The sequence below is a fragment of the Harpia harpyja genome, chromosome 19 (assembly GCF_026419915.1).
Source record: "Harpia harpyja isolate bHarHar1 chromosome 19, bHarHar1 primary haplotype, whole genome shotgun sequence".
Taxonomy (NCBI): Eukaryota; Metazoa; Chordata; class Aves; order Accipitriformes; family Accipitridae; genus Harpia; species Harpia harpyja.
In genome coordinates, this window is record NC_068958.1 from 2,056,807 (window position 1) to 2,081,300 (window position 24,494).

General features: G+C 40.1%; 1 protein-coding gene across 10 annotated transcripts in view; it reads right to left on the reverse strand.

Moving 5' to 3' along the window:
* CRB2 (crumbs cell polarity complex component 2) overlaps window positions 1–24,494 on the reverse strand; it is a 77,730-nt gene that overhangs the window by 39,587 nt on the left and 13,649 nt on the right. For 4 of the 10 annotated variants that reach the window (XM_052814744.1, XM_052814742.1, XM_052814740.1 and 1 more), the window contains exons 4-6: window positions 24,195–24,258; window positions 21,466–21,610; window positions 17,033–17,131 (exon numbers count right to left, since the gene is read on the reverse strand). The exons of 2 other annotated variants lie outside the window; for them this stretch is intronic. In XM_052814744.1, coding sequence (XP_052670704.1) covers window positions 17,033–17,131; window positions 21,466–21,490 — 124 coding nt within the window. In that variant the 5' untranslated portion in view covers window positions 21,491–21,610; window positions 24,195–24,258. Of the gene's footprint in view, window positions 1–3,826; window positions 4,067–17,032; window positions 17,132–21,465; window positions 21,611–24,194; window positions 24,259–24,494 lie in introns of those variants that run through there. 4 more of the 10 variants (XM_052814741.1, XM_052814746.1, XM_052814743.1 and 1 more) reach the window with 4 other exon arrangements.

Here is a 24,494-nt window from a genome sequence, read left to right on the forward strand (position 1 = left end):
ACTAAGCCCCTGAGCTGCAGCAGTTTACTACCTCTGCCAGCCATCAGGAGAAGCTCTGTTGAAGTAGCTTGCTCCCACCTACCAGCTGCTACCTCTTCCCCCAACCACTTCCGATCAGCTTTCGTCTGAATTTCCTGGTCTCATGCTCAGTTGCTGTCACCATTAGGATCAGGTATATTCAATTCCCCTCAAGATCCTGGTGCCCAGAGTCAAGTTCTTCCTCTGCATTTTTCCATAGCAACTATTTAATTTTTTGTTGTTGTTGTGCAAATAGTATAAAAGGGAGAAATGATACTTCAGTGAAAACACAGGCTGAGATACTATTTGCTGGCTGAATCTAAACATCATCATTATCATCTCAGGTTATCAGCTTATCAGATCTGACAATCTCTGTGAAGCAAGACATGACACTATGACAAAAACCTCAAAATAAAGATTAGATAACCAAAAAGCAGGTAGTACCTCTAAGACAACACTGAATAAACGGCCCAGCAAGATGCTAGGGATCCTAGCAATGCCTAGAGCATCTTTTAGAAGAGTCATTTTTAAAAAAGCCTTACTATTCATGCCTTTGATATATCTTGTAGATTTTGGTAGATTAAGCACACGAGCCCAGTATCTTAGCCACCTACCAGTTTGATTACTAATTTAAAAACCTCTAGTGAAGTCCCTGCACACAGTTCAGATTGCAGTTTTTCCTATCCAAAGCTTTAGATGGATATTGTGCATTCATCACTTCCCAGCCTACTCCTTATGTTGTTTTTCTTTGTTACTGGAGACCAACAGGTTCCAGACCACAACATTTGCATGCTAGGTTTTTGGTGTGACAGAGCTTTTTCATGCCACACAGTCTACCAGTGTAAAATATTCATAAAGAATTTATAAAGGCCTAGACCACTAGACTTTCATTAAGACAGGCATAAGAAGATGTGGCTCAGTTTCCTCTTGTGAAATATGCATAATATTTACACCCTCAAAGAAGCAGAACGCCAATTCCTGGCTCTCTCCCACCCAGCTTGCCCAGTGAATTGCTAAATGGTGCCAAACAGTGGGCAGCAATTCACAGGGCTCGGCAGTGCCAATATTACGGCCAGAGGCATTAACAGCATTAATCAGAAATACCACTTCAGGGAATTAAACTTACTCTTAACACAGAACAAGCAGCCAGCTAGCTCGTTTTCATTATTTGTTCACTGCCTTAACACAGATTTGAAGATGTAACTCCTATTATCATGCTTCTAGAACTTGAAGAAAGACAGGAGCTATAAATCCATGTTTTATGATAGTATTGCATATATTGCCACAGTAGCTCTTTGATCTTCTGTGCTTATGACACCCCCGTATTTTCCCTTAATACATACTCCTCCAAGCTGACCTTCACGGTTTACACATTCTCTGATCTCTCAGCCATTTCCACAGATCAAACACTGAGACAGGGGGTTTCCTGTGTATTCAGTTAACCAGATTGAGTCACAAGCTTTAATTTCCAATTCTTATTTAAATATAACTGACAATCACAAAACAGCTGAAAAGATTGTATTTCTTTGTTTCCACATTTTGAAGCAACTAAGATTTATGTCCAAGCTAATCTCAAGAGCTTGCATTAGAGCAGATAGCAAACTGCCAGAAAAAAGGTTTGTCTGCACATGTTCTCTCTCAATAGGCATCCAAAGCATTTTCCAGGCCAAAGGTATGTGAATTACTGTGCTCATTCTGGCTAGAGTTGTGGGAACAGAAATGAGCAGACACTCATTCTGCCCTCCAGAATCTCCTTTAGAACACAACAAATTAAGCTGAGAGCTATTCTGCCCATTACACACACAGCAGCAGTAAAACTGGAGTCCCATGCAGAGTCTGTACCACTGTCCCTCTGGAGTTTATTTTAAACAATTGGAGATAGCGTGGATCTGGGTGCAGGATGGTCTTACGGTTACAGCTTGCAACAGGCCACCTGGATAATCAGAATTTTCTCAAAAATTTTGAACAAATAACTTAGCCACCCTGTGCTTCAATGACATTTAGACTCAGTCAATTAGAAATAAAAAAAAAGTAGTCATATGTCTCACAAGGGCAAGAAAAGGCATTTCCTTATGGCCTTAAAATTCTACAAGTACTACATAAAATACCACCATTCACTACAGTTAAAATCTGGCAGAATTCCCCTTGCAAAACAGGAGCAGGTGGAAAGACTATGGAAACTACTGCTTCCCTTGAGCTTTGCTGGCTATATCAAGATGTGTCATTCACCTGCACTCCAAAAGAAAACAATGTTCTCAGTAAATCACTGTTCCAAAGAAGAGCTTTACCCAAGAATGAAAAGCTATCAGTGCAATGGTCAAACAGCACGAATTCTCAGAAACATGCCAGCTCTCTGGCAGACACATACCGAGCAATTCCGTATATGCAATGGGCCTTCCTTCTGCACAATACAAAGCCACCATAACTGCCTCACGCTCCAAACCAGTAGCTATGGTTACTAGATACAAAAGACAGTCCTGCTGCTTCCCTGTGGCCAGAGGAATTCCAGGCACTTGGAGCGAACGCACCAGACAAAGAAGCTGGTACAAGGAAGAGAAAAAAAAAATCAGACAAAAATCAAAACATATTTTGACTTTCATATTCATAGTCTGAGGTGATCAGAGCAAAGGAAATTTAGGGAGGCTTCAGAGGGGAAAAAAAGAAACTGTTGGGGAATCAAAGGAAAAGCTGAAAACTTTCTCCAACTCTCAGAAATTACATAAACATCACCCACTAATGAGAGAAAATGCTAAATGCAGTGTTCAGCAGATATTAGCAGAGAAAAGGCACTTTGACTGTATTTTCTGCATGTTCTCCATACTTCACCTCCACTTCATGTCATTGATCATTCCTGTCCTAGCTCAGTGGAAACCAAACAGGACTTTTATATACAGATACTGGCCTGGCAGTGCTGAGGAGAGGATAAGGAGGTCGGTTCAATCCCAATCATACTTTCCAGTAAAAGGTTGGACATGTTCCTGACATGACCTTATAATCCCTAGATGACTAAAACAGATGTCTAGGCCCAGCAGATCTCCAGGCACCCATTCCAGAAGAAACAGAGAAATCTATTTTTCAGGGAGCATAAGAAATTGTATAAAAGGGTGACTTCTGGAGCCCAAAGACATGTTCATGTGAACTTGAAGAATCCCAGTATACTCAAGTATATTCTTTGGCTATAAAATAAGTTTTTAATGTGGAAAAAATAAAACAAAACAAAAATCCCCATCAGTGTGATAGACTCTTCTGTTACCTCATCACTTCTTGCACTTTCAGGATGGATCTGCTTTCTTCAAAATTTCTAAGTAAGAATACTCATGTACTGTCGTCGTCTTCCACATTTTGTACCAAAGGTATCTGGCACTTCAACATATTAGTATATTCCCCTAGGTATACTTCTTGTTTGCCTAGATGTACTTCTAAAGCATATAGAATGGAAATAAAGCTCTGTGTTTCTTCTGTATGGGCACAACCGTAAAATTCAGAACTTTTCAATGGAGAAAATGGTTACTATAATAGCTGAAAACTTAATTACACGAAAGTGCACACACTTATAGCTCTTCTGAATAAATGCATACATACATGTGCACAGGGAGAAAGAAAGGAGACAAGAAATAAATAGAAGGAAAAACATATCCAGAATGAAATGCCTGTTTATCTTTCAGACAAGAAGTTTTCAGGCTTCAAATCTAACTGTGGGAGTGACATTTTGTTCAGTTACTTTTGCAATACAAGGGCAGGTCAGATTTGATCCAAAGTTACTGCATAGTAGCTGGGTAAGAATCAGGCACAGAAGACAAAAACTTACCCCAAAATAAGAGGAAAAGTGGCAGCAGGAGAGCAGCATTGTACGCCCTGGAGGTAGTTTTCTTTAATTCCATGACAAGTCTAAGAGTGGCTGTTCTAAAAACCTCTGGGGAGAAACAGTACTTGGAAACTAGCAAATACCAGCTCTCCCCACATCACGGACTTTGGAGAATTCTCTCTACTACAGGCACTCGCTCCATGCTCTGCCGAATTGGGGACTAGCACTAACACAGTGGACAGAGTCCCTGTCCACTCTCGAATGCTTCACTCATGTTCCTGGAACAACGAGAAAACGCTGCCTGGATCGCACGGATTGAACTGCACAGGGCAAAGCAAGTCGGATTTACAGGCACAGCAGCGGGAGGGCTTACAGGCCCACGTGTGAAAAAACCTTAGGCTGTCAAAGGTAGTAAGAAATTGAAGAACTGGGAGATTCACCGTATAAGGCAAAAAGGAAAAAGGACCCTGTGTGGTTTTTTGCTTTCTGTTTTTTGAACTCCCCCTACATAATGAAGAAAACAAACCTGGTGTCTCCTCCAGAGTGCGGCAGGAGCTCAGAATTGGCCTGGGGACTGAGGTGGCTGGGGGTCATTTCTAGGATGCAGGCTTCTGTATCAGCTCATATTTACAAACAAATTTCAGATGAGGATCAATCACGATTTTCTGGTAGAGGCTGCTTTGTTCAAAGAGAAAATAAGACAAAAGACAAAAGCACACTGTTAATCCCGAAGAGCAGAGTTAGTCCACATTAGCCTTTACTGCTATCTCTCATATATCGCGATGTGTGTGAACCCACGAAACAAAATGTACGCGAGCCCTCTTCCCAACTAAGGAACAGTTATAGAGATCAACAGGAGAAGTATCCGTATAACACAAGCACCAAATCACATCACCACCTTTAGATGCACGTGTTTAGTTTTAGAAATGGAAAAAATTATCAGTGTCCATTGTTTTATGAGAGTAACTGGAAAATGACAGAGCCAACACTCAGTTGTGACCTACTAAGTACCTCTAAATCCACATCACAATTGGATTAAATTAACCGTAATGAGAATTACGTAGATTGCCTCACCCTTCCACTGACAACTAAAAATAGAAGTCAGGTAAGATGCCATACAAATTCCTAGTTTAAACAAGAAATATGCAAGATAGCAAGGAATTGGTGCAGACAGACCTAGACTGCACATGATGAAAACAACACCAATCCTACAATGAGTAATTTATATTATCTCAGCATCCTTGCAGAGCAGACAGAGGTTGATTGGCCATGTGCAGGGAAATGGGGTATTTACTGCATTGTTTTTACCTTCAGTGCAGAAAGCAGAACAGTCACAGCAAGAGCATTTTCACCACCAAAACACTGCAATTCAGGAACAAATGGTTCATCTCACTATCCTGCCTTGGAATGCTCCAAAGATGATATATCATGTGTTATCAACCTTATCTGGACCACCCTGCCCCCACTTTCATCTCTGGTGTCTTCAGTCTGTTTTTTCAAGATCAGCCTCAGTATTAGTTTCTTGCCAGTTACCACAACCATCTGGAACTCATTTCTCTCTCTTTAGACTCTCATTTTGCTGTCAGGGGACGTAACCAAATGCTGACATGTGCAGAATCTTTCTGCTCAGAAATTTTTTGCCTCACCTGCGTGAATTATCCTCCTAACAACTCACCTTTTCCAAATCAAAGCAAATACATATGAATCCATTGCGCAATTAACACTGCAAGAAACCACTGTTGTCCCTTGACTGAATACAGCCACTTCTGTGAACCGACTAGTGCAACACTTCACAACACTTGGGAAATAAAACTATCCATAGTAATTTATGGCTCATATGTCTACCTGAAGGACACGCTCAGCTTTCACAGAACAGAATTACTGTAACAAATCCCCACACATAAGAAAATGGACGTCCTCCCACAGAGGCTTAGGTCTCATGCAGCTCTGCTGCTACTGCTGTGCTGTCTGGCCTGTGGCACCTCATACACCTGACAGAGCCATTAGCTACTAAAGCCTTGCTACACACTAGCTAGACCCAGAAAAGAGCAAAGCAGTTTAGCAGAGGCTGAACAATTAAAAAGCTCCAAAAAGGAACATTTCTGGTGTCTCTCAGTACATTTGAGACAATGTCTCAAGCAGTAGCTTCTTGTGGTAGTGACTGAGTTTTACTCTGGAGCCTTCATTTGGTCTTTCTGTCAAGTTAATGTTGATGGGTTCGAACTGAACTGCTAACATGGCCAATGTGTCAATAATATTACACACGCAGGAATGCTATGAATGGTACCTTTTCGAAGGTACCATTTCATGCATTTGTCACAACAAGGTTTGGACTTGAGCAGCCTGGGAAATGGCAGCAGTATATGGTTCTCAGCCAAAATCTTCCACAGACAGAGGTGAGACTCTCATGCCTGTACCACATATTTTAAGTTCTGGGGTTGGAGCAGGTTACAAGGGATGATCCTCTTGAAAAAAGTGTTCATTTGTTCTCTATGACCACTGTTAACTGCTAGCACACCCAAGTGGTCTGCCAGGGCTTACGGCTCGTTTAGTGTCACTCAAAACCCAAATTAATGGAGCCCGCATAGGTCAAGACATCTGACTTCCTTCTAATAATAAAAAATACCTTAATCCAGTGTCTACCTGTGAGGATATTAGAATTTAATTTTTTCAACATTCATGGTTGCAATTTGATGAGATTTTGCCAGCATAAATGGCAGACTATTCCTGTGCTGGACCATTGGGCATACAAAAGCCAATGTGGGTATTAACCAGCTTAGTCCAATTAAAGGACCCTAATGCAACTCTGTTAAGGCCCTGATTTGTTAGGCTTGACTACATTTCCAAAGCAAGAGCACAATTGGGCGGATTTGTTATCTAAAGCATAAGCTCCAAGTCCTTAGTCATCCTTGCTAAAGCCTTCCCCAAACTGGCCATGGTTTGTGCTACCTCCGCATCACTGCAGTCCAACGTCAGTATAATCTGCTCTTTAACATAGTATTAAAACTAGAGCCAAAGGACACAGCTGCTTTCCTCTGTGTAACACTCATTACAAGAGACTTAAGGACAGCATAACAGCAAGGCTCCTATTCTCAGCTAGTAGGCAGGAAACTTTGCAAGCCGGAAATGCATGCCATGAAAATGGGGCAGCAGTGAGCAAGCTGGATTAAGAGAAAAGGGAGAGAATAGGTCTGGGGTACTCAGCAGAACCTTTCTGTCTTCTTATTCTATGCTTTTTTGTGTACTTTTCACAAAACAATCCTATACATTTTTGTACAAACAGTTCAGAATGAACTGCGCAGCAAAGTACCTAAGCAAAACAGTCTGCACTTTCCATTCAAAGAACAATGTACGCTTGCCAGAGTTTCACAATCTTTCCTCACACAGGGCTTAAAATAATCCTAATATTACAGATTGGATACTAGAACTTAGACGTGTGATATGACCGCCAGTATCGCAGACAGAAGCTGGTAAGAATAAAGGTATTCCTATCTCCTGTCATATGCACATGTTGTAGCTGCCTCCGACGAGAGAGCCTCACCTTCCCCCCTTACAGTTCTAGAATCTCACCACTGAATATAAATCTGCTTTTCTGAATTGAACAAGGCAAGCTAACAGCATCAAAATCTTCTGACATTTTTTCCCCAGCTTTGTCCTCTGAGGTTATTAGACACAACCATAAACAAAGGAGTCCATACTAACAGTGCCTGCAGACTTGGAACTTGGGAAGTTGAGCTAGTAAAGAAACAAACTTCCAGTTGCACTCAAAAACAGCGTGCAAAAAATGACTGCTTCAGTACACTCTTTTGCTTTCAATCACTGCTTAAAACTGCCAGGTATATTTTTTAAAAGTTCAGCTTTTGGAATTTCAAGCCTACAGACTCACAGGCCAATTCTGTAAAGTGAAAAGTTCAAATACAACTTAGTGATGTAATGCTTGAAGGTTCCCTGGGGTCCAATCTCTAACTCGAAATTGGCTCTTTCCTGTAATAACCAAAGTTATTGCCCTTAACATGCATCGTCACCACTTTTCCATCGGGCCGCTAGATGTCCCTTCTGCACTGCGCAAATTCCAGCAAAGGCCATTGTGTGAAAACAGCAGAGTGGAAAAGAAATTCATGTATCACCAGCGCTACCAAACCAATGCAACTAGACACATTCTGAAATGCTGTAGGGCTGTGCCAAGCAGCATGCTGAACACTGTAAGACCTACTGCAACATCCACACATCAGAAGAGCCAAGGAAAAGTTTTATCTGCAAGTCAAAACTTTAAGTTGCTATTAAAATCTGGTAAAATCACACAAAATTTCCAGTTTCAAGACATCCTATTTGCACTTCTTAGACACAATAAATTTAGTTTCCTATCACTGCTAATCAGAACTGCTGGCAAGGAAATCATGCTGCCTGATAAGAGTATTGAGCATATGACACTGGTCAGTCCCAGCTAATGGCAATGAAACAATTGGCATGACAAGAAATAGCAGAAAGGTTGCTATTTCTTGCTATGCAGTAACTCAATAGAGCAATGTAATGGATAGTCAGAGTTCTGACCCAGTCTCACTTTCCTGGAGCACAATAATCAATTTCATATAAAATTGTAGCGCTGAGGAAGAACAGGGTTGGCAGTCCAGTAGGACAAAGGCATAATGAACATATATTTATGAAAATTTCATAGGAAATATCTATGTGGGTTAAGACTGAATGTAGCATACAAATCCCATACGCTTAGGTTTGGGTCTAACTCTTCCCATACATGCAGCCCTGCAAGCCTGGCCATCGGGCGCCCTCCTGTGGCAACGGACTCTCACTCCTGTGATGCACCAGCGACTGGCCTCAAATGCATGATTTATGTCAGTCACACAGCTACAAACAGCAAATGAAACCTCAGTGAAATCCTGCCTTAACTGAGAAACTGGGACAACACCAAATCCTCTTAAAAGAATATCACTTCTACAGAGAAATGATATCTTAAGCAGAACTTTTTTCTAATCAGTATCACGAGCAACGTCTCAGAAGACTCCTGTATTTGTCTGCAGACTGTGGGATGAGGGAACAAAACTGAAGCAGGTTTGCCTGAAGTCTCAAATCACCTACTCTGTCTTGCAACATTGGCTGATTGTGCAGAGATCTTCACTACATGCCTCATTCCAAAAAAGAACAAGTTGTAAGAACCGTAACAAGGATATGTAATACATGCATAGTACCTATAGCTTCCACTCCAGCATATAAACCCATTCACAACATACGCAGACTAGGCTGTAGTAAAGATAGGGCCATACTTCTGCCAAGTTATCTCCAAAGGAAGTTACGAAGTCAGGCTCTGACCATGTATGTACCCTTTGATCTATGCGAGACCCTGCTGGAGTGCTGCAGGTCAACTTTAAGCCCCTTTGATCCTCTTCCACTGCTTACAGCTGCCTCGGTGGAGGTGAATCCCTTCCAAGGGGCCTCTTTTGGCAGGCGGGAAGATGAGAATGTTGATCAGCTAACAGGAAGCAGCTAACAGTGTAAAAAAAGGTCTCAAGCAAGATTTTCTGCAGTAAAATGTTATAGCAGGAAGAAGGATGTGTCCAGTACATTGCCTGGATCTAAGAGTGTTTTGAAGTTGTGTTGACTATTGAGAGGCCTTTTTGCTGCTGTTCTTGTCAAAATGATCCAACGTACTTCTAAATATCTCTTTTCGCTACGACTATCGCTGCTTAGAGGGAGCCTCTCAAGCCACTGGAGGGCAGTGCTGGGCAGTTTTCTGATCTACCAGCCTAAAAACAAGCTTTGAAAGGCAACTTTCTGAATTAGCATACGTTTGTTGCAAATGTCTGCGTTGCTGGCAACCCTAGAGTCATGGTGGTGCCTAGGGCGCTTAGCAGGCTTCGGGGGAAAACTAAACGCTCAGCCAGAACCAAAGGAACCTACAATCAGAGCCAAAGTAAGGGAGCTATGCCCTGCAGCAGAGCCTGGGTGAAAGGAACCTTGTAACGCAAAAGTTTGTGCTCTGTGAAGGCCAAACATGGGGGTGGGGGAAAAGGGAATTTTGGAAAAACCCCCAGCTCAACCTGAAAAACAAACACATCTAGCTGCACCATGTGAGCTGTGTGTTCTGAAGCAGAGTCTAGCCTCAAAGTCCTGTATATGACATCTATCTCTGCCATGGAAATGACACCTTTGAATACTGCATAAATCAGCAAGCTCTGCCTCATTTTCCTTCCAGATGTAATCTCTGTAGTCTCTTGCAGACTTCATGCACACAGTCTGCTCTGTAATGAGGCCTCTGGGAAAAACTGGACATTCTTACCACAGTAGGTGGCAGGAAGTAAGATGGATGCAGACCACAAACATGCCAAATGTTGAGGAATGATTAATTTTCTCCAAGAAGCCAAAGATGCAGGGCTCGCTTTTGTGCATTTGCACCTTAATGAACACTCTATTCAAGAAATACTCCTACTACCTCCAAATCTAATCCAGGTAACTAAACAGACACATTTGTCAATATGAAGGCAAGGGATAACTGTACAGAAAGAGCCCTGTGTTCAACTTCCTGACTCACAAGCTGGGGATATTGTCCAGCTACTTTCAATATCTTAGGCTTGTGACTTTCTAGGCCATGTTTCACACCAGTATTAGCATAACCTGTGACTGTGCCACAGGGACACAGAATAGCAAACATCTCCCAAGTTAACTTCTGTTCTAAGATTATTTCACAGACTGAAGCTCCTATGTGAGTCAATTGTTTCTTCTTCACAGATGCCCCAGAATAATGGCCTGACCTAAACTGGGTGTGCAAAAGTTGCTGGATCTGTTATCACTTCGATAAGAGGGTCTGGCAGCCTTGCAAGGATTACTGCAGCACATACTGGCATGCGAGCAGACATTTAATTTTGCTGAGATTCTAAATCCTGGTGTTTCCATTGCCATCCATTTGTCAGATTGCTTAACAAACCTTTAAGAATGACAAATACAGATGTTTATATAATTGTTAACATTCAAGCTTGTTCTCATGGTCTTCAAATGGTGCTTCATCCCAATGTCAATAACCCTGAAGTTGTTTCATAATTAGGACTTGAATAATTAACTTGTCACCACACTGGCAACAATTCTTCCAGACCTGCTTTGTATGTGTAGACCCCTCTTTAAGAAAATAAGTATCATGTAAGTCAGGAAATTTAACTTAATAAGCATATATACTTGTACTCCTGACTGTTTTCTTCTGGCATAGAAAGGTTTCAATGATGACCAACTACGTTACTACCACTTTGGCAGCACTAATGTCAGATCAGAACAATCTGAGCTGAGACACAATCCCATATTTAGTTAATGCTCTCATTCTCTATTAGTACTGCTGCATTGCTGCAAACTAAAATCAAAAATACCCTTGTTTGCTTCTAACTGCATAACTGGACCAGAGACAAGGGTAGGTGGTGGTTTTTAGGGCCTCAGCACTTCTCTCTGCCCTGAGGGGAGCTCTAGTTTGCTCTACTTCTCTTAGGGAGCATGGTTTATGCACATTTTTTACTTCATGTCTTGCAACAGCAGGCAAACCAAGCTCCTGCTGAGCTTCTGCGAAAGGTGATATTGATCTGCAACACAAGTGTTTGAATCTTTAGCCCTGCTAACTGGTGTGCTGAATGTGCATGAGAGTTCATCAGTACATCTGAAACAAAATCTGCTCAATGGCCTCTGGAAAAAAAAAAAATTAAGCTTTTATAGCATGCTGAATTAAAACACAGTCTATATCTTGATTTATAATAAAGAATTCCAACTATGATATAATCAACTTTCATATACACAATACATTGCATTACAGAAGGTCAATATGGCTTTCTTGCTACAATGGGCAAAAGGAGATGTGATACCCAAGTCTGGCTGTGTATTCCATCAACAGTAATGACAACACACTGAATCAGTGGGAATAGTGCAGTTCTAGGTGTTTGACTGTGCACTTTACTATATGGAGCATTTTTAAGCTGAGGGCCTCTGCTGCTCATGCTGGAGTTCCAGAGTGATCAGTCCTGTGACTGCATTGCCAAAGGCCTCAGGTGTGGGAAGAGGAAGCAGCAGCTGCAAAGTCTGAAGTGGAAGAGTCCGTATTCACACAAGCACTCAAAAACTTACAGTAGAAAGTGACCTCAGCAGATTTAAACAGGGGAACTGTTTTAAACTTTTCCAACCTACTTCTGAACACAACCATAGGAATAGAGCACTCATAAATCCTGGTACAAGCACAATGGTAGCTTCATCAGGATTACGATTGTTTCAGTAAGAGCAAGAATAAGCACCAAAGCATCTCTCTCTGATGAGAGGCATATAAGGCTTCTTATGAGGTTGTATACAAAATATTCAACTGGATGGATCTAGAAACTGCCCAAGACCTATGGGAAGAAACAAGGGAAGAATTCTAGTAGTTTAAATCAGTTGTCTAATGCCAATGCAGCCTTGCCGTTCACCAATTATATGTATCATTTCTGGAAAGAAACACAATAGTTGACAGCTTATTGGAACACTATCCATTTTATCCCTGGGAAACTCCATTGCCACTAAGTCAACCCTACATATACCCCAGTAAGAAGCAGCATCTTGATCTTTAAAGAAGTTTTCCACACCAAGGCCAGCTTGTCAGCATCATTTATTATACTTGAATGCTTTATGAGACAGAAGCCACAAATCTGACAATTTAATTTTCTTTTGCTTTGGGAATGACTGCGTATGCCAACCTAGCTATACTATCTGGGCAAATGATGAATCTTTCTGCTTCCAACTCAGCTTTAGGTCCTCCTCTTTCTATTACAGGACATGACTTCAGAAAAATTTCCTTTCCTTTATCTGTGACGAGAAGGCAAGCCAAAGTATAGATGGCTGAGCTTCCCATAATAGTAGAACAGTTGCAGAAATTTAATTTCACTCCATGGTATATGAATCGATCTCTGGATCTTAAGCTTTGCTAACCTGTATGTTCAGTGAGTCACAGATGTTTCATGAGGGCCTATCAGCGCTTTTAAAAAAAAATCTTTGGCTGAAGATTTAAACTCCATTTGATCCTAAAGCCTATTTAATGCATGACTCTGAACCAAGGGACTTTGCATATTTCTGCTAGTCTCACTTCCCAGAAGGTCAGGAGGGCAACGACACTGGAGAAAACTGAATCCAAGAAGCAAGGAGAAAATCTCTTTAGATGTGTATGTTCTGAGAAAATGACAAAACACTGTCACTTGTACTATATGAGACTAAATGAAAATTTCTTCAATTCCATTTCTACCTCTCTGTAAATCTTGTTAAAACATACATTCCCTTTGCTTCTGCATTTCCTTTGATTCAGGCCAGACAATGTAACATGGAGATTAATCACTACACAGCACCCAGTATTTCTGAGATTTCACAGCTTCATTTCACTTAGAAAGATAAAAAGTAAACCTCCAATACTGTCAACCATATGGGCTGTTATGACATTTCCTCTTATAACTTGGGGAATCATACAGCCATTTCCCTGAAATCTTGAATGAGCTAATGATTACTTTGAATTTTTCTTTCCTTCAAGAGTGCACACTACATGCAAATGATCCAGCACCTCTTATTATAGCAAACAACTTTCAGGTGCATACGAATGAGAAAACAAAAGCAACCAAAATGCACAGGAGAAAGCCAGGAATGCCAACACATTGTTTTTCTACCTTGAAACAGTTTCTTCCCATTGAGTAAGAGGTTATGTCCTTCAGACATTATTTTAAAATAGTGAATCCACTCCTGGCTATTAACTTCAACACTGATACATACTTAACTCCAATTTCCTTGTTTATTTCCTCTCAGTAACTTAACCCTATTGAAAATTGCTGTTAAAATCATAAAGCTGACACTTTGTATTGCCACCACCAAATATCCACTGGAGTTAACACTGAAGTCAAAGCCACAGTTCATCCTCTTTCCATGACTTTAAAGCTCATAATCCTCCACTAAATTAGCCAGTAAGGACAGTGATTTTCTGATTCTGCGCAGCATAGGACTTGATCTCTTGTCTTTCTCTATTGCTTTACAGAAATGGTGCTTCAATTACAAGCACATCCTTGTGGGCTGATAGAATTTCACTGTTAGGTCAGAACAGGTTCCTACAATTTCAGAACCAAATAACTTATTTGGGCAGTGACACACAGGAATTGCCACAGCAGCAATGGACACAATGCTTCCCAACCCATTCATCCATCTTCAGCTGAAACTGAACTTCCAGGGGTGAAATAAGGTCAAAACAAAGTAGAGAGTGAAATGGAATCTGTCCGACAATAAGCCAGGTGTCAGCCATCCAATCCACAGAGCCTGACCAAGGACAAAACGGTCATTCTCTGTTAGCTGTGGTGGGATGTTAGGAATTTTGAGCAGATGTTAATAGGATGAATACATACTAGTCATACAGTCTCAGAATGATAATGCCTCTGAATACCAAAAGCATACTGATCTCGTGAAGCTCATAGTCAGAACATCTAATGGCTTGGGAGAGCAAGGAAACACTTGGAAGGGGAGGGGGGGAGAAGAAAAAGAGAAGATGCTTTAGATGGGAGAGTTTTATCAGTTAAAAAAGCCTTGGGGCACACAGGGAATGTTAAAATGCTCAGGCACAGACACATACTGAGGGATGCCAAGAATGCACACTTTGCGCATAGGAATGGAAGAATGAATTTACAAAACTTGTATGATTATAACAGGTCTCAAACACCACTTCTTGGTAGAATATTAGAACTAGGAAGAACCTAAAGGGGAAAACAAATCCTTACTGCACTGTCCTGGTGGATCAAAACTGTGGGAAAAGAAAAGCTAACACCAGTGACGCAGAGAATGCAGATCCTGTTCAAAAGAAATTCAAAGGGAAATTCTTTCTATTTTAATGACCTCAGCTGTTATTAGTAATGCAGATCAGGGCTTTGTTCTAAAAGGAAATCTCATTTCTAACCTGCAGTGTCTTTTTCAAGTGTGAGACTTTCGAAAGCTCCTTTTTAAACAAAGCTGTGTAACTGGGAAATTGAATTCATTCTCTCTGCTTTGATATCTATTTAGTTCAGCACTATACATACCGTCAAAAGCAAAATGTTATCCTCCACTCTGCACTAGAGGGCCAAGCAGTCCAATGGCATACGCTCTCTGCTCCATGGTACCGATCCAATGTTTTCACCATCTCACAAAAGCGTGTAGCTCTTTGAAGGAGGACGAGACTCCAGGACAACAGGACTGCAAATTATCAGCATGTTCAGAGGTGTTTTTCTTTTTTATGAGCTACAAATCAGACTAAGCTACACTAACAGAAAGATCCTTGTAAAGTTCACTGTCAGCAGTGCCACCATAGGAGCATATCATAATTCTATGAACTCTGGTCAATAGTATTATATATCCACTGAGCCACTAAGGACATTAAGCAAACACATTGAAAAGATGAGAAAAGATTCCAGTTGTCCTGAGCTTCCCACTCTCTGACCGCAAAACCGCACTCTCACATCAAATGGGGAATGAAACTCAAGGGACATTTTAATCCTACACCCCTGCTCTAATTAATAATCCTACTTTATCAATATTTGATGGAGCTGTTATTGTGTCTCCTCTGACCATTACACTTTTCATATAATGCTCCGAATTATACTGCTCTATAGCAACGTAATAACAAGGTACTCCTTTCAAGGTAATACAGATAGAAAACATGGCACCTCCTTTCCTAACACAGTGCTTTCCAGAAGACCCTGCTTCAGGACTAGCCTATGAGATCGGCAGCTATAGCATAAGCAACTGACTAACAATTTATGCAAAAAGATATATCGACTTAGCCCTAAATGACCCCTCCCCTTTGTGGCCCACTATACCACCATCATATGGAAAAGAAAATATATTCATATCCTGAAAACCAAACCAAAACACAGATAATGTCGAGCACAATAGAGAACAGTCATTGTGTATATTGGCATAGAGAATCACAGTTAATAAGGCACAAAAGCAATTATGACAAGAAAAACTTAAAATTTTTTGGAAACTAAAGTGTTGAGGAAGAGGACGTAGACTACCCTGTGCTAAACATAACAGAAATGCCTGTCCCCTGTCACAAAACCCGCATTCATGTCACACAAACTCACTTAGATGAGTACATGATTAGGTATGCTGTTGTGGTTGCATTTCCACAGGGTTAAGAGGTTACTGCTGCGACCCAATTACTCATCGGCACAGTTCCACAAGAGAGTACTCCCCCTCTGCTTTGCATGCGTAACTGCAAATGCAATAACTCCCAAACCAGATGTTGTTAACATGATCAAGAATATTAACTCAGCAATTGCAACTGCTTAAACTAATGTGAATTGCTTAGGTAAAAGGCAGCTCAAGAACAATTACATGCAGCTACATGAAAAGTAAAACATTCCACAATCCACATCACACTCTTTAAGGATCCTCTTCGGAAAACATAATACATACTCAAAATTCTCCATCAGTGCAGAATTATTAAGATTAGTGCCTGCTGCTGAAGAATTGAGACACAGGGAATACAAATTCATGGATATAGAAGGGGCTTTTTCTGTAGATTCTTCAGTCTCTCAGTTTCTGAATACTGTACCTTTCTTCTGCAAGGGACCTTATTTAAAACAAACATGAAAAGTAAAAGTAAAACAAACATTTAAGAGAAGAATAACCTGCTGACAGAAAAGAAGCACCCAGCTTGTTTCTCTACAGGACGCCTGTTCCCAGAGCAGAGGTAGGGGCTGAAGTATGGCAACATATTGGGAAGCTTACACTTTCTTGTCAGATTGCACATTTTCCCAGTTCCAGGCTTCTACTGCATTATACAATGTTGGTGTCATAACATGCAAGTGTCAATTCATGGAGAAATACAATGAGGGAGCAGAGAAGCAGATTAATTCATCCCAATTCAAAGCCTGGGCAATAGTAGCTTCCCTGCCTGAAAAGCAATACCAGAGCAGTTACTGTTCACAGGAAAAAAATAAAAGAGGAAAGAAGTAGAGTCATCCCCAACCTTCGGTCACCACAGATTAATTGTAGAAGCGTGGCATCCTTCTTCCCTAGCTCCCTAATGGTCTCCCAGTAGTGAATGGGAAAAAGGAAAGAAAGAAGTAGGGATGAAGGAAAAAGAAACCAGACAAAAGCAGGTTTGGGACTCCATATAGTTAGATGCGTAATTTATTTATTTATGTATGTGTGAGGAGGCCAAGCCAGTTCTTCCATTCAGAGTGTACAAACCTGTAATTTCAGCACCTAGAAGTGAGTCTCCAAAGTTGCAAGCCCAGCCAGGATTTCTTGTACTCCCATTCTGCATGGAGCCCAGTGGAGACAGAATTTCTGTGGAGAGCAAGGGAAAGGGTTGGAGTGCACAGAAATCACATCAAAGAGGTTTTTGCATCTTTAGCTTGTAGAACATAAAGCAGAGATATTAAAATGGGAAGATTAAAAGAAAAGTAACAAAGAAGTTTTGATGTATTCATGGGACAACAGGTAGCAGTCAAAGTGCCAGAAGAAGCCAGAGAGATTGCTAGTTACTATGTGTCTTCTACACTTACGATCTGACTCAAAGCCCGATGAAGTAATTAAAGATAGCTAGCAATTACAGTAGGCTTTGGTTCAGGCCCACAGAGAGCATGCTGCTAGGAAGCTCAGTCTTTCCACATTTCAGCAGATTGTAAGAACCGTGAAATTGCCAAAGATCAGAAAGAACTATGGAGAGAGGGAGTAAGTCCTGAATAACATCTGTCCAATGAGTTAAAAACACTAGATGATGCAAGCTTTGAGGGAACTTCTTTGTCATCTGTTCTGTCTTTAGAGAGAAGAAAGATGTGGTTGCATTTTTTTTTTTTTCCACAGCAACGATACAAGCACAGAACAGCAAACAGATGGAGGTGTCATAAGCAAAGTGTGAAAAAGAAAAAAAAAAAAAGAATAAAAAGAATAAAGCGAGAGTCCCTCTGCTGGAGATTATCATGCTGCGAAATCGTTTGTAATGACCTGTCAGAAAAATGCCTCAATTACTACAGGTTGGGATAAGCAAGAGGATAAGCATAGGTACTTAACCTCAGAGACAGAAGGTCCCCAAGGATGGACTGGTTATCCACACCATAAAGCAAGGCAGGTCATAGAACTGGGGAGGCTGATGACTGCACGCAGTACAACAGCAGCCTGTATACCAGACCGATGGCTTGGTATTGTAATCAACCCTGGCATGATACTGTTTATAGGAGTATTCATGCAAATTCTGAGTAGTGGAGCTCTTGAGACTTGTCAAGTGACAGAGTAATACTTTTCTTTGTTTGTTTCTGCCCACAAGTGGGGGGGGGAACCACGGTGGAAAGTACAGAAGAGAAAACAGCCCATAAGTGGAAGGAACTAAATGTTATCAACATATAATGGAAAAGGCTTAATGTGGACTATCAAAGACTACGTATCCCCATCACAAAATATGCTAGGCAGGTTTAACTGAGCAGTATGGATTTTGAGGGGGACACTGTTTCATGTATAAAAAGAAGGTTTGGAGATGTTACAACTTAGTCTTTTTGCCAGGAGGTCCTTTATTAAAATTGCTGTAAATGATAACTTGTTCAACTAAAGAAGAGGCTCCTTCTGCCATGAGCTGTAAAAGGATGTAAGTTTTCAATTCTGTTTTTGAAGGATGTTTCAGATATTGATTTCTACCTCATGCTCAACATAAGTTATGTTTTCTTCACAATTCTGGTGCTCAGAGCAGAGGGAAGCAGCATTTTCCTGAATCTCTAAACAGATCTTTTTTAACGCAATGTTCTCTGAACAGATCTTCACAATACTTCTCCATGCCATAGCCCAGCAGTCATAACAAACCAAAGTATTTGGCAATACCGAATTGCTCAAAGAAATCTGAGACTACTTTCTGTTCATAGGTCTCCCTCAGGGCCCTGAGTGGGTTACAATAGCACAGAGAGTCATTCTAAATATCTTGTATCCCAACACTCTGCTGGATGGTGATATAAAATGTTACATGCCCAATGTTTGAAACAAAAAGGCCCACAGCACCTAAGAAATGCTTTCCCCATAGAGCACATTATAGCACTGGAACTACTGGAAATACTATCATGTGATCCAGTCACAAACTATTGCTCTAAAGAAAAGAAATCCAGAACAGAAAGGAACAGTGAGAAAGTTCAAGATGTAAGACTAATTTTTTTTTTCCCTTTTTATTCCATGTGTAAGCCAGTCTTTGTTGCAGACCCGTATGAGAGAACAGATATTATACACACTCGTTTGCTACACAGATACTATTCCTAGGACATGTGTTAGTCTAGACAATTCAAGGCAGGAGGTTTTTTTATTGTTACTGTGAGATCTGTATGCTTCAAAAGGAAAAAAAGTTAGGGGTTTTTTTCCTTCGAAAAGGCTATACTTTACAAAGATGTTGCTAACAGGGGAAGTGAATATCTGCAGAACACACTGATATTTTCTAGTATCAACTGCAAATTAATTGGACTTTGTTATATAGTTATACTTTTTTCTAATATAATACTAATCCTGACAATCAGTTAGTACTGATTAGCATTTTGGTAGTGGTTCTCAATAGCTTCTGACTGATCAGGCTGTGGTCCCCACTGTTTCAAAAAACCATAGAAAAAAGCAAAGCAAAAGCACAGACAAGGCAAACACCATCTCTCCTTCACCGAGTAATTTAAATATATGAAAGTAACTGTGGCTTTATAGTCCTTTAATTATGTATTGCATCTGAATTATGTAAGGAACAGAGGGCATACAGGAATTCTGGTGGAAAGAAGCAGCACTGTGCAATAGTATTTCCTCACCCAGGATAAGACATGAACATGCCCTACAATAGGTTCGCTCCAGTTTAATGGAATCCTATAACTGCCAGAGAATCTGCACACCCATTCTCACTGCATCTCACTGCAAGAAGCAGTCTCATGTGCCTAAGAAATTCCCTGTAGCCCCCTCAGAAGAATACATTTACATTGCTGGCGAGCAAAAACTTTCTCCTGTATTCTGCTCTAGTCTTATTTAACCCAAATACTGTTTAGGAATAACATAATACATCTGTACTTTACAACTATAAGCCTATAAGACCTAACTGATTGAACGTGAAGTGTTTAAATACAGAACATACATCATGCCTTTCATATTAGTTGGTGGTTTTATAATATATGGCAAGTCCCAGAATTGTTCAGATTATTTTGGGACTTTATCTAATCAGCAATTTTACTGTTCTGTTGAAAAGTATGATTGTTTTTGCTAATCTAATTCAGTATTTACACCTCCACCATTTTTGTCAGGGACAGAAATGAATCAACTCCTATAATGTCATATAATCTAGCTGTAAGGTCACTTGGAAACAAAAGTAAACTTTTTTTTTTGGTGTTGTCACAATAGGACTACACACATAGTGGTGACAACACCTACATTAATCATTATATCAAGTTCTGTCATTGCTACCTATAGTGGATCTATAATGAATGTATACATACACAAATGATCCATTAGTATAACGATTCCTGTGTTCTATCCTTAATTCCATCCTCTTCTTTCCATTTGCTTTTGTTTTCTATTTTATGTTCTTCATTTTAAACACACAGTTGTGTATTATACATAAATAAATACAGACTTTTTAGAGAAGTGGTAGCAGATGAATGATTAATCCTCTGAGACAGTTTTACTGTCCTTATCCATTTCAATAGTCATACATCAAGAAGAAACATTCCTCCACCTCCACCCCGCCACCTCTTTAGATTGGGTCTGTACCTTGCACTGGGCAAAATACTAAACACTGCTCCCTGAAGCTAAGTTTCAAGCAGAAAACAGTAGCTGTCAACTTCAGATACAGTGTCACACATGCAGGCTGACGTTTGTTTTGTGCTGGGAAAACTTCTGAAACTCCGGGCCTAATTTTGCATAAAAAAATGTTTGTGCTTTTGTCTTTCCCTTAGGCACAATGACCTTCCCTTGAAACAGTGACAATGCTGGCCTGCTGATGAGCAGTGCAGCTTTGCAGCCAAACCTCCTCCGGATGGGGCCAATGATAGGCAGTGAAAACTAACTGCCACTTGGTGGCAGAGGTTAGATACCATAATTACATTTCTGGTTCCCAAGAATGCATCATGCATGCTTATTCTCTGCCCAAGGTGACTCTCAAGATTATTTCTTACCTCCTCATTAATTACTACATATATTTATAGACAAATTAAAGATTAAAACTTAAACATTTATTCAATTAATCACTTCGAGTTCTAGTAGAATAAAGAGTATCAAATCAATTCATTAGCTTGGGGGTTCATGACAATTTAAACACATTCATTTTCTGTTTCCTCTCTGTGGTATCATGTCTCACACAAGAGTTAAAACATCAAACACCAGCAGCTATCTTTGTAACAGAAAGAGTATAAGAAGTTCTGAACCGTCGAACTATTTGCTTCAACTCACAGTGAACAGAAAACGGATTTGCTGCAATAATCAAATTAGGCTTGCTTCTACACCCCTCTTCCAAAGACATCATGTCTAATCTTTAAGTCTTTAGCTGATAATTCAATTACTAGCTTATTGAGAGCAACTATAAACACAGTATATGTTACTTACTGCATTTGGTTCACAACATAAATAAACAATATTCTACAAACAGACACTTCTGAATGTTTACTTCATGAGACCTTGATTACCATTTGACTTCTGAGGAAGCTGCATATTTTATTCCTTAAAGATGCTACAACAGCTCTGATTCTAAAGCCACAACCTTCCACCCCATGAGAGGGGCACTCCCATGACTTCAGCAGCTTTGCCCAACACAGGAACAAGCAGCAAGGTCTAGCCACAAGAAAAAAAATCTTTTAAGTCAAGCCAAGGGGACCTACACAAATATACATAAAGTTCCCCTTTCTGCATCTATGCTCTCCACTTTTTGTTTCACAGTCTTTTTAAAACCTTCCTGACACTGTGAACCTCATAAATAGATACTGCAATAACTATTCATTTGATCTATAAATAAAATAAAGGGAACTGACAATTTCACATTTGCAGGACTTTTACAGAAGGATTGAGCTGAACACTGCGAGATAAGTTTATGCCTAACCTTGGCCATACGGACTCTTTCTGCTCCCTACGAATTTAGTAGCCAGCCTTTACTCCTCTCTACCCAAGCCTCCAACTCCATAATGCCATTCAGAGTAAGCTACACACAAAGTCGCAGAACATTGCTGCTGACACGCTCCAAGCCAGAATGGTCCCAATTATACAATAGTAAAGCAGGATTAGGAAAAAGGCTCTTTAAAGACAAGTAATTTTTATCAGCTGTTTTTTCTGTCAGGAAACTTTGGACAGACTTTACAAGTTGAAGTTCAGGACAGAGTTTAAAAACCACAGGCATTTAACCTCAGAAATAAATATCACAAACCCTCTGAATAATGATAATTTCACCTAATAATAACTGTTTGTTTTGTCCACACAGGAAAACTCTAATCTAGAAACACTGACATAATTAAACATCATCTTAGTATAAACCATTTCATAAAACTTCAATTAACTGAAACTCATCTAGCCAATTTACCAGGTTAGCCAAGCTGGCTCTATGTACACCAGCTGCACTTCATCAAATTGGAGTGCTCTATTTATGAAGTATGCATTTATCCAAATACTATCGACCTCTCTGACACTCTAAATGAACACAGAAAGTAAGCATAAATACATCAAGATGTTTCGGTAGTGGTAACTTTCTGGATCTAGAATAATTATTACTGCTACTGAAGATTTGTTAACGTTCCACAAAGAAACAAGTACGGGTTAAAATCAGAGCAGGCAGTAACTGAGTATGTGTAAGAGAGAAACCAACTATTTAACCTAATTTAGAAATTCTCAACAGAAGTAGTTACTGCAGAGGCTGAATATACTATCTACCAAAACTCCATTAATTCAGAACTATGTCACTTAGAATATTATTTTTTCATCCATTACACTAATATTTTCCAAACCCAAGTCACAGCTGTTAAAGTTGTGAAATCTCCATTTGCCTCTTATTTCAGCATAGGTGAGGAGTTACCATAACTGGTACCCCTCTATTATACCTAGACCTATTTATAACACGTGTACTCCTCTATTTCCTGAAATGTGTCTAGTTCTAGAATTGTATATTGCATATTTGGTGCCTCAAGTGCTGCACGAGTTATTTGGAAAGTGCACCTTTCTCTTTTACTTCATTATTGGGCACAAAGCCTGGAAAAATATGAATGTACAAATTTAATACAATAAACCTGGGATTTGCCAAATTCCTGCAAAACCTTCTTTTGGAAAAGTTCAGGTAAGGACAAAAATTTGCATGCACGATTTCAGAGGAAGCAGATGTTTTATAATGTTTATTAACTATTTTTATGGCTCTTAGCATCAGGGTATCCAGGCTCTTAAGTAATGATGACAACAGCATTGACCTCTGCATCCATCCAAAGATCCAGAAAAACTGGCCATCTGTCAATCTTTCTTTATCAGTTGCTCCAGCTTCTTCCTATAACAGATCTGTATCTTCATAAATTTGGGGAAGATCCCTGTATTTTTAGATTACGCAAGTCTCACCAGGTCAACCAAACCCCTTTTCCAGTCTCTGCCACACCATTCATGAAACCCCTTACAACATTAAGCAGTACAGCTTTATTCTGCCCTCAGTATTCCAGCCTTGCATTCATGCAGTTTGGACCATTTCCTTTATTCAAACCCTGTAGACTCTTCTGCTTTTCAAGTATTTAAGCACTTAAGCTTTGCTAATGCATCTTTTTATTTGCAGTTCTTACATGTTTTTCTAGACTAGACACATGCAGCATGCTACACAGCTTTAAAAAAAACCCAACATGTAAATATCCTTAGAACGGCTCAACTAGAAGAGCGTAACAGACAGCATGTGGCCCTGGAACAGAGGCCGTGGGCATTGTAATGCTACCTGCTGAGCACAGCCGCCAGCATTCAGAGCATTATAAAAAGGGCATTACTGTAACAATGACAAAGACAGTGAGCGCTACTTGCATAGTGTTTAATGAGCAACACAGACCATGGCATTTGGAGCCTGACAGTTTAGGTTTGTTTGTTGTTGGGTTTTTTTAATCCAAAATTTCCATCACCTTTCAAATAATAAAGCGCCTGAATTAATCAGAGAGTCAGTTCTGAGAAAGCAGCATATATGATTTCAAGCCCATTTGCAAAAAACACACATGGATGCCTTTCAAGGCCAGCATGACAAGTCTTCTGCAAAGAAAGAAATTTGAGAAGATCACACTATACTTGCTTAGAAACCATTTTGCCTTTACAGGATCTGAACTATAATTAGAATGCTGATGCCCTGTTATAATAGGGACAGAAGTAGAATTACAAAGAGAAAACAGAACAATTTTCAGGATAGGGCATAACTCACAAACTGAAAGAACAGGTCACGATGGACAAACTTCTGGTATCAGTTCTTTCCAAATTTCAGACTTCTGCAGAAGCAAAACAGAATATCCGACAAATAAAAATATTTATGAATTTAAAAAAAATAAAACATCCCATGCTAAGTATTTTTACTCTTCCCCTTTAAATTTTCCACAGAACACTGGTTTTGTAGCTGCCAATTCTGTGACCTTGCTGGAAGTGACCAAGCCAGAGATCAATTAGTGAGTACAGAATAGAGAAGCATTCTGCCTGTCCCTTGGGAAGAGCAGCTATGCTTCAGGGT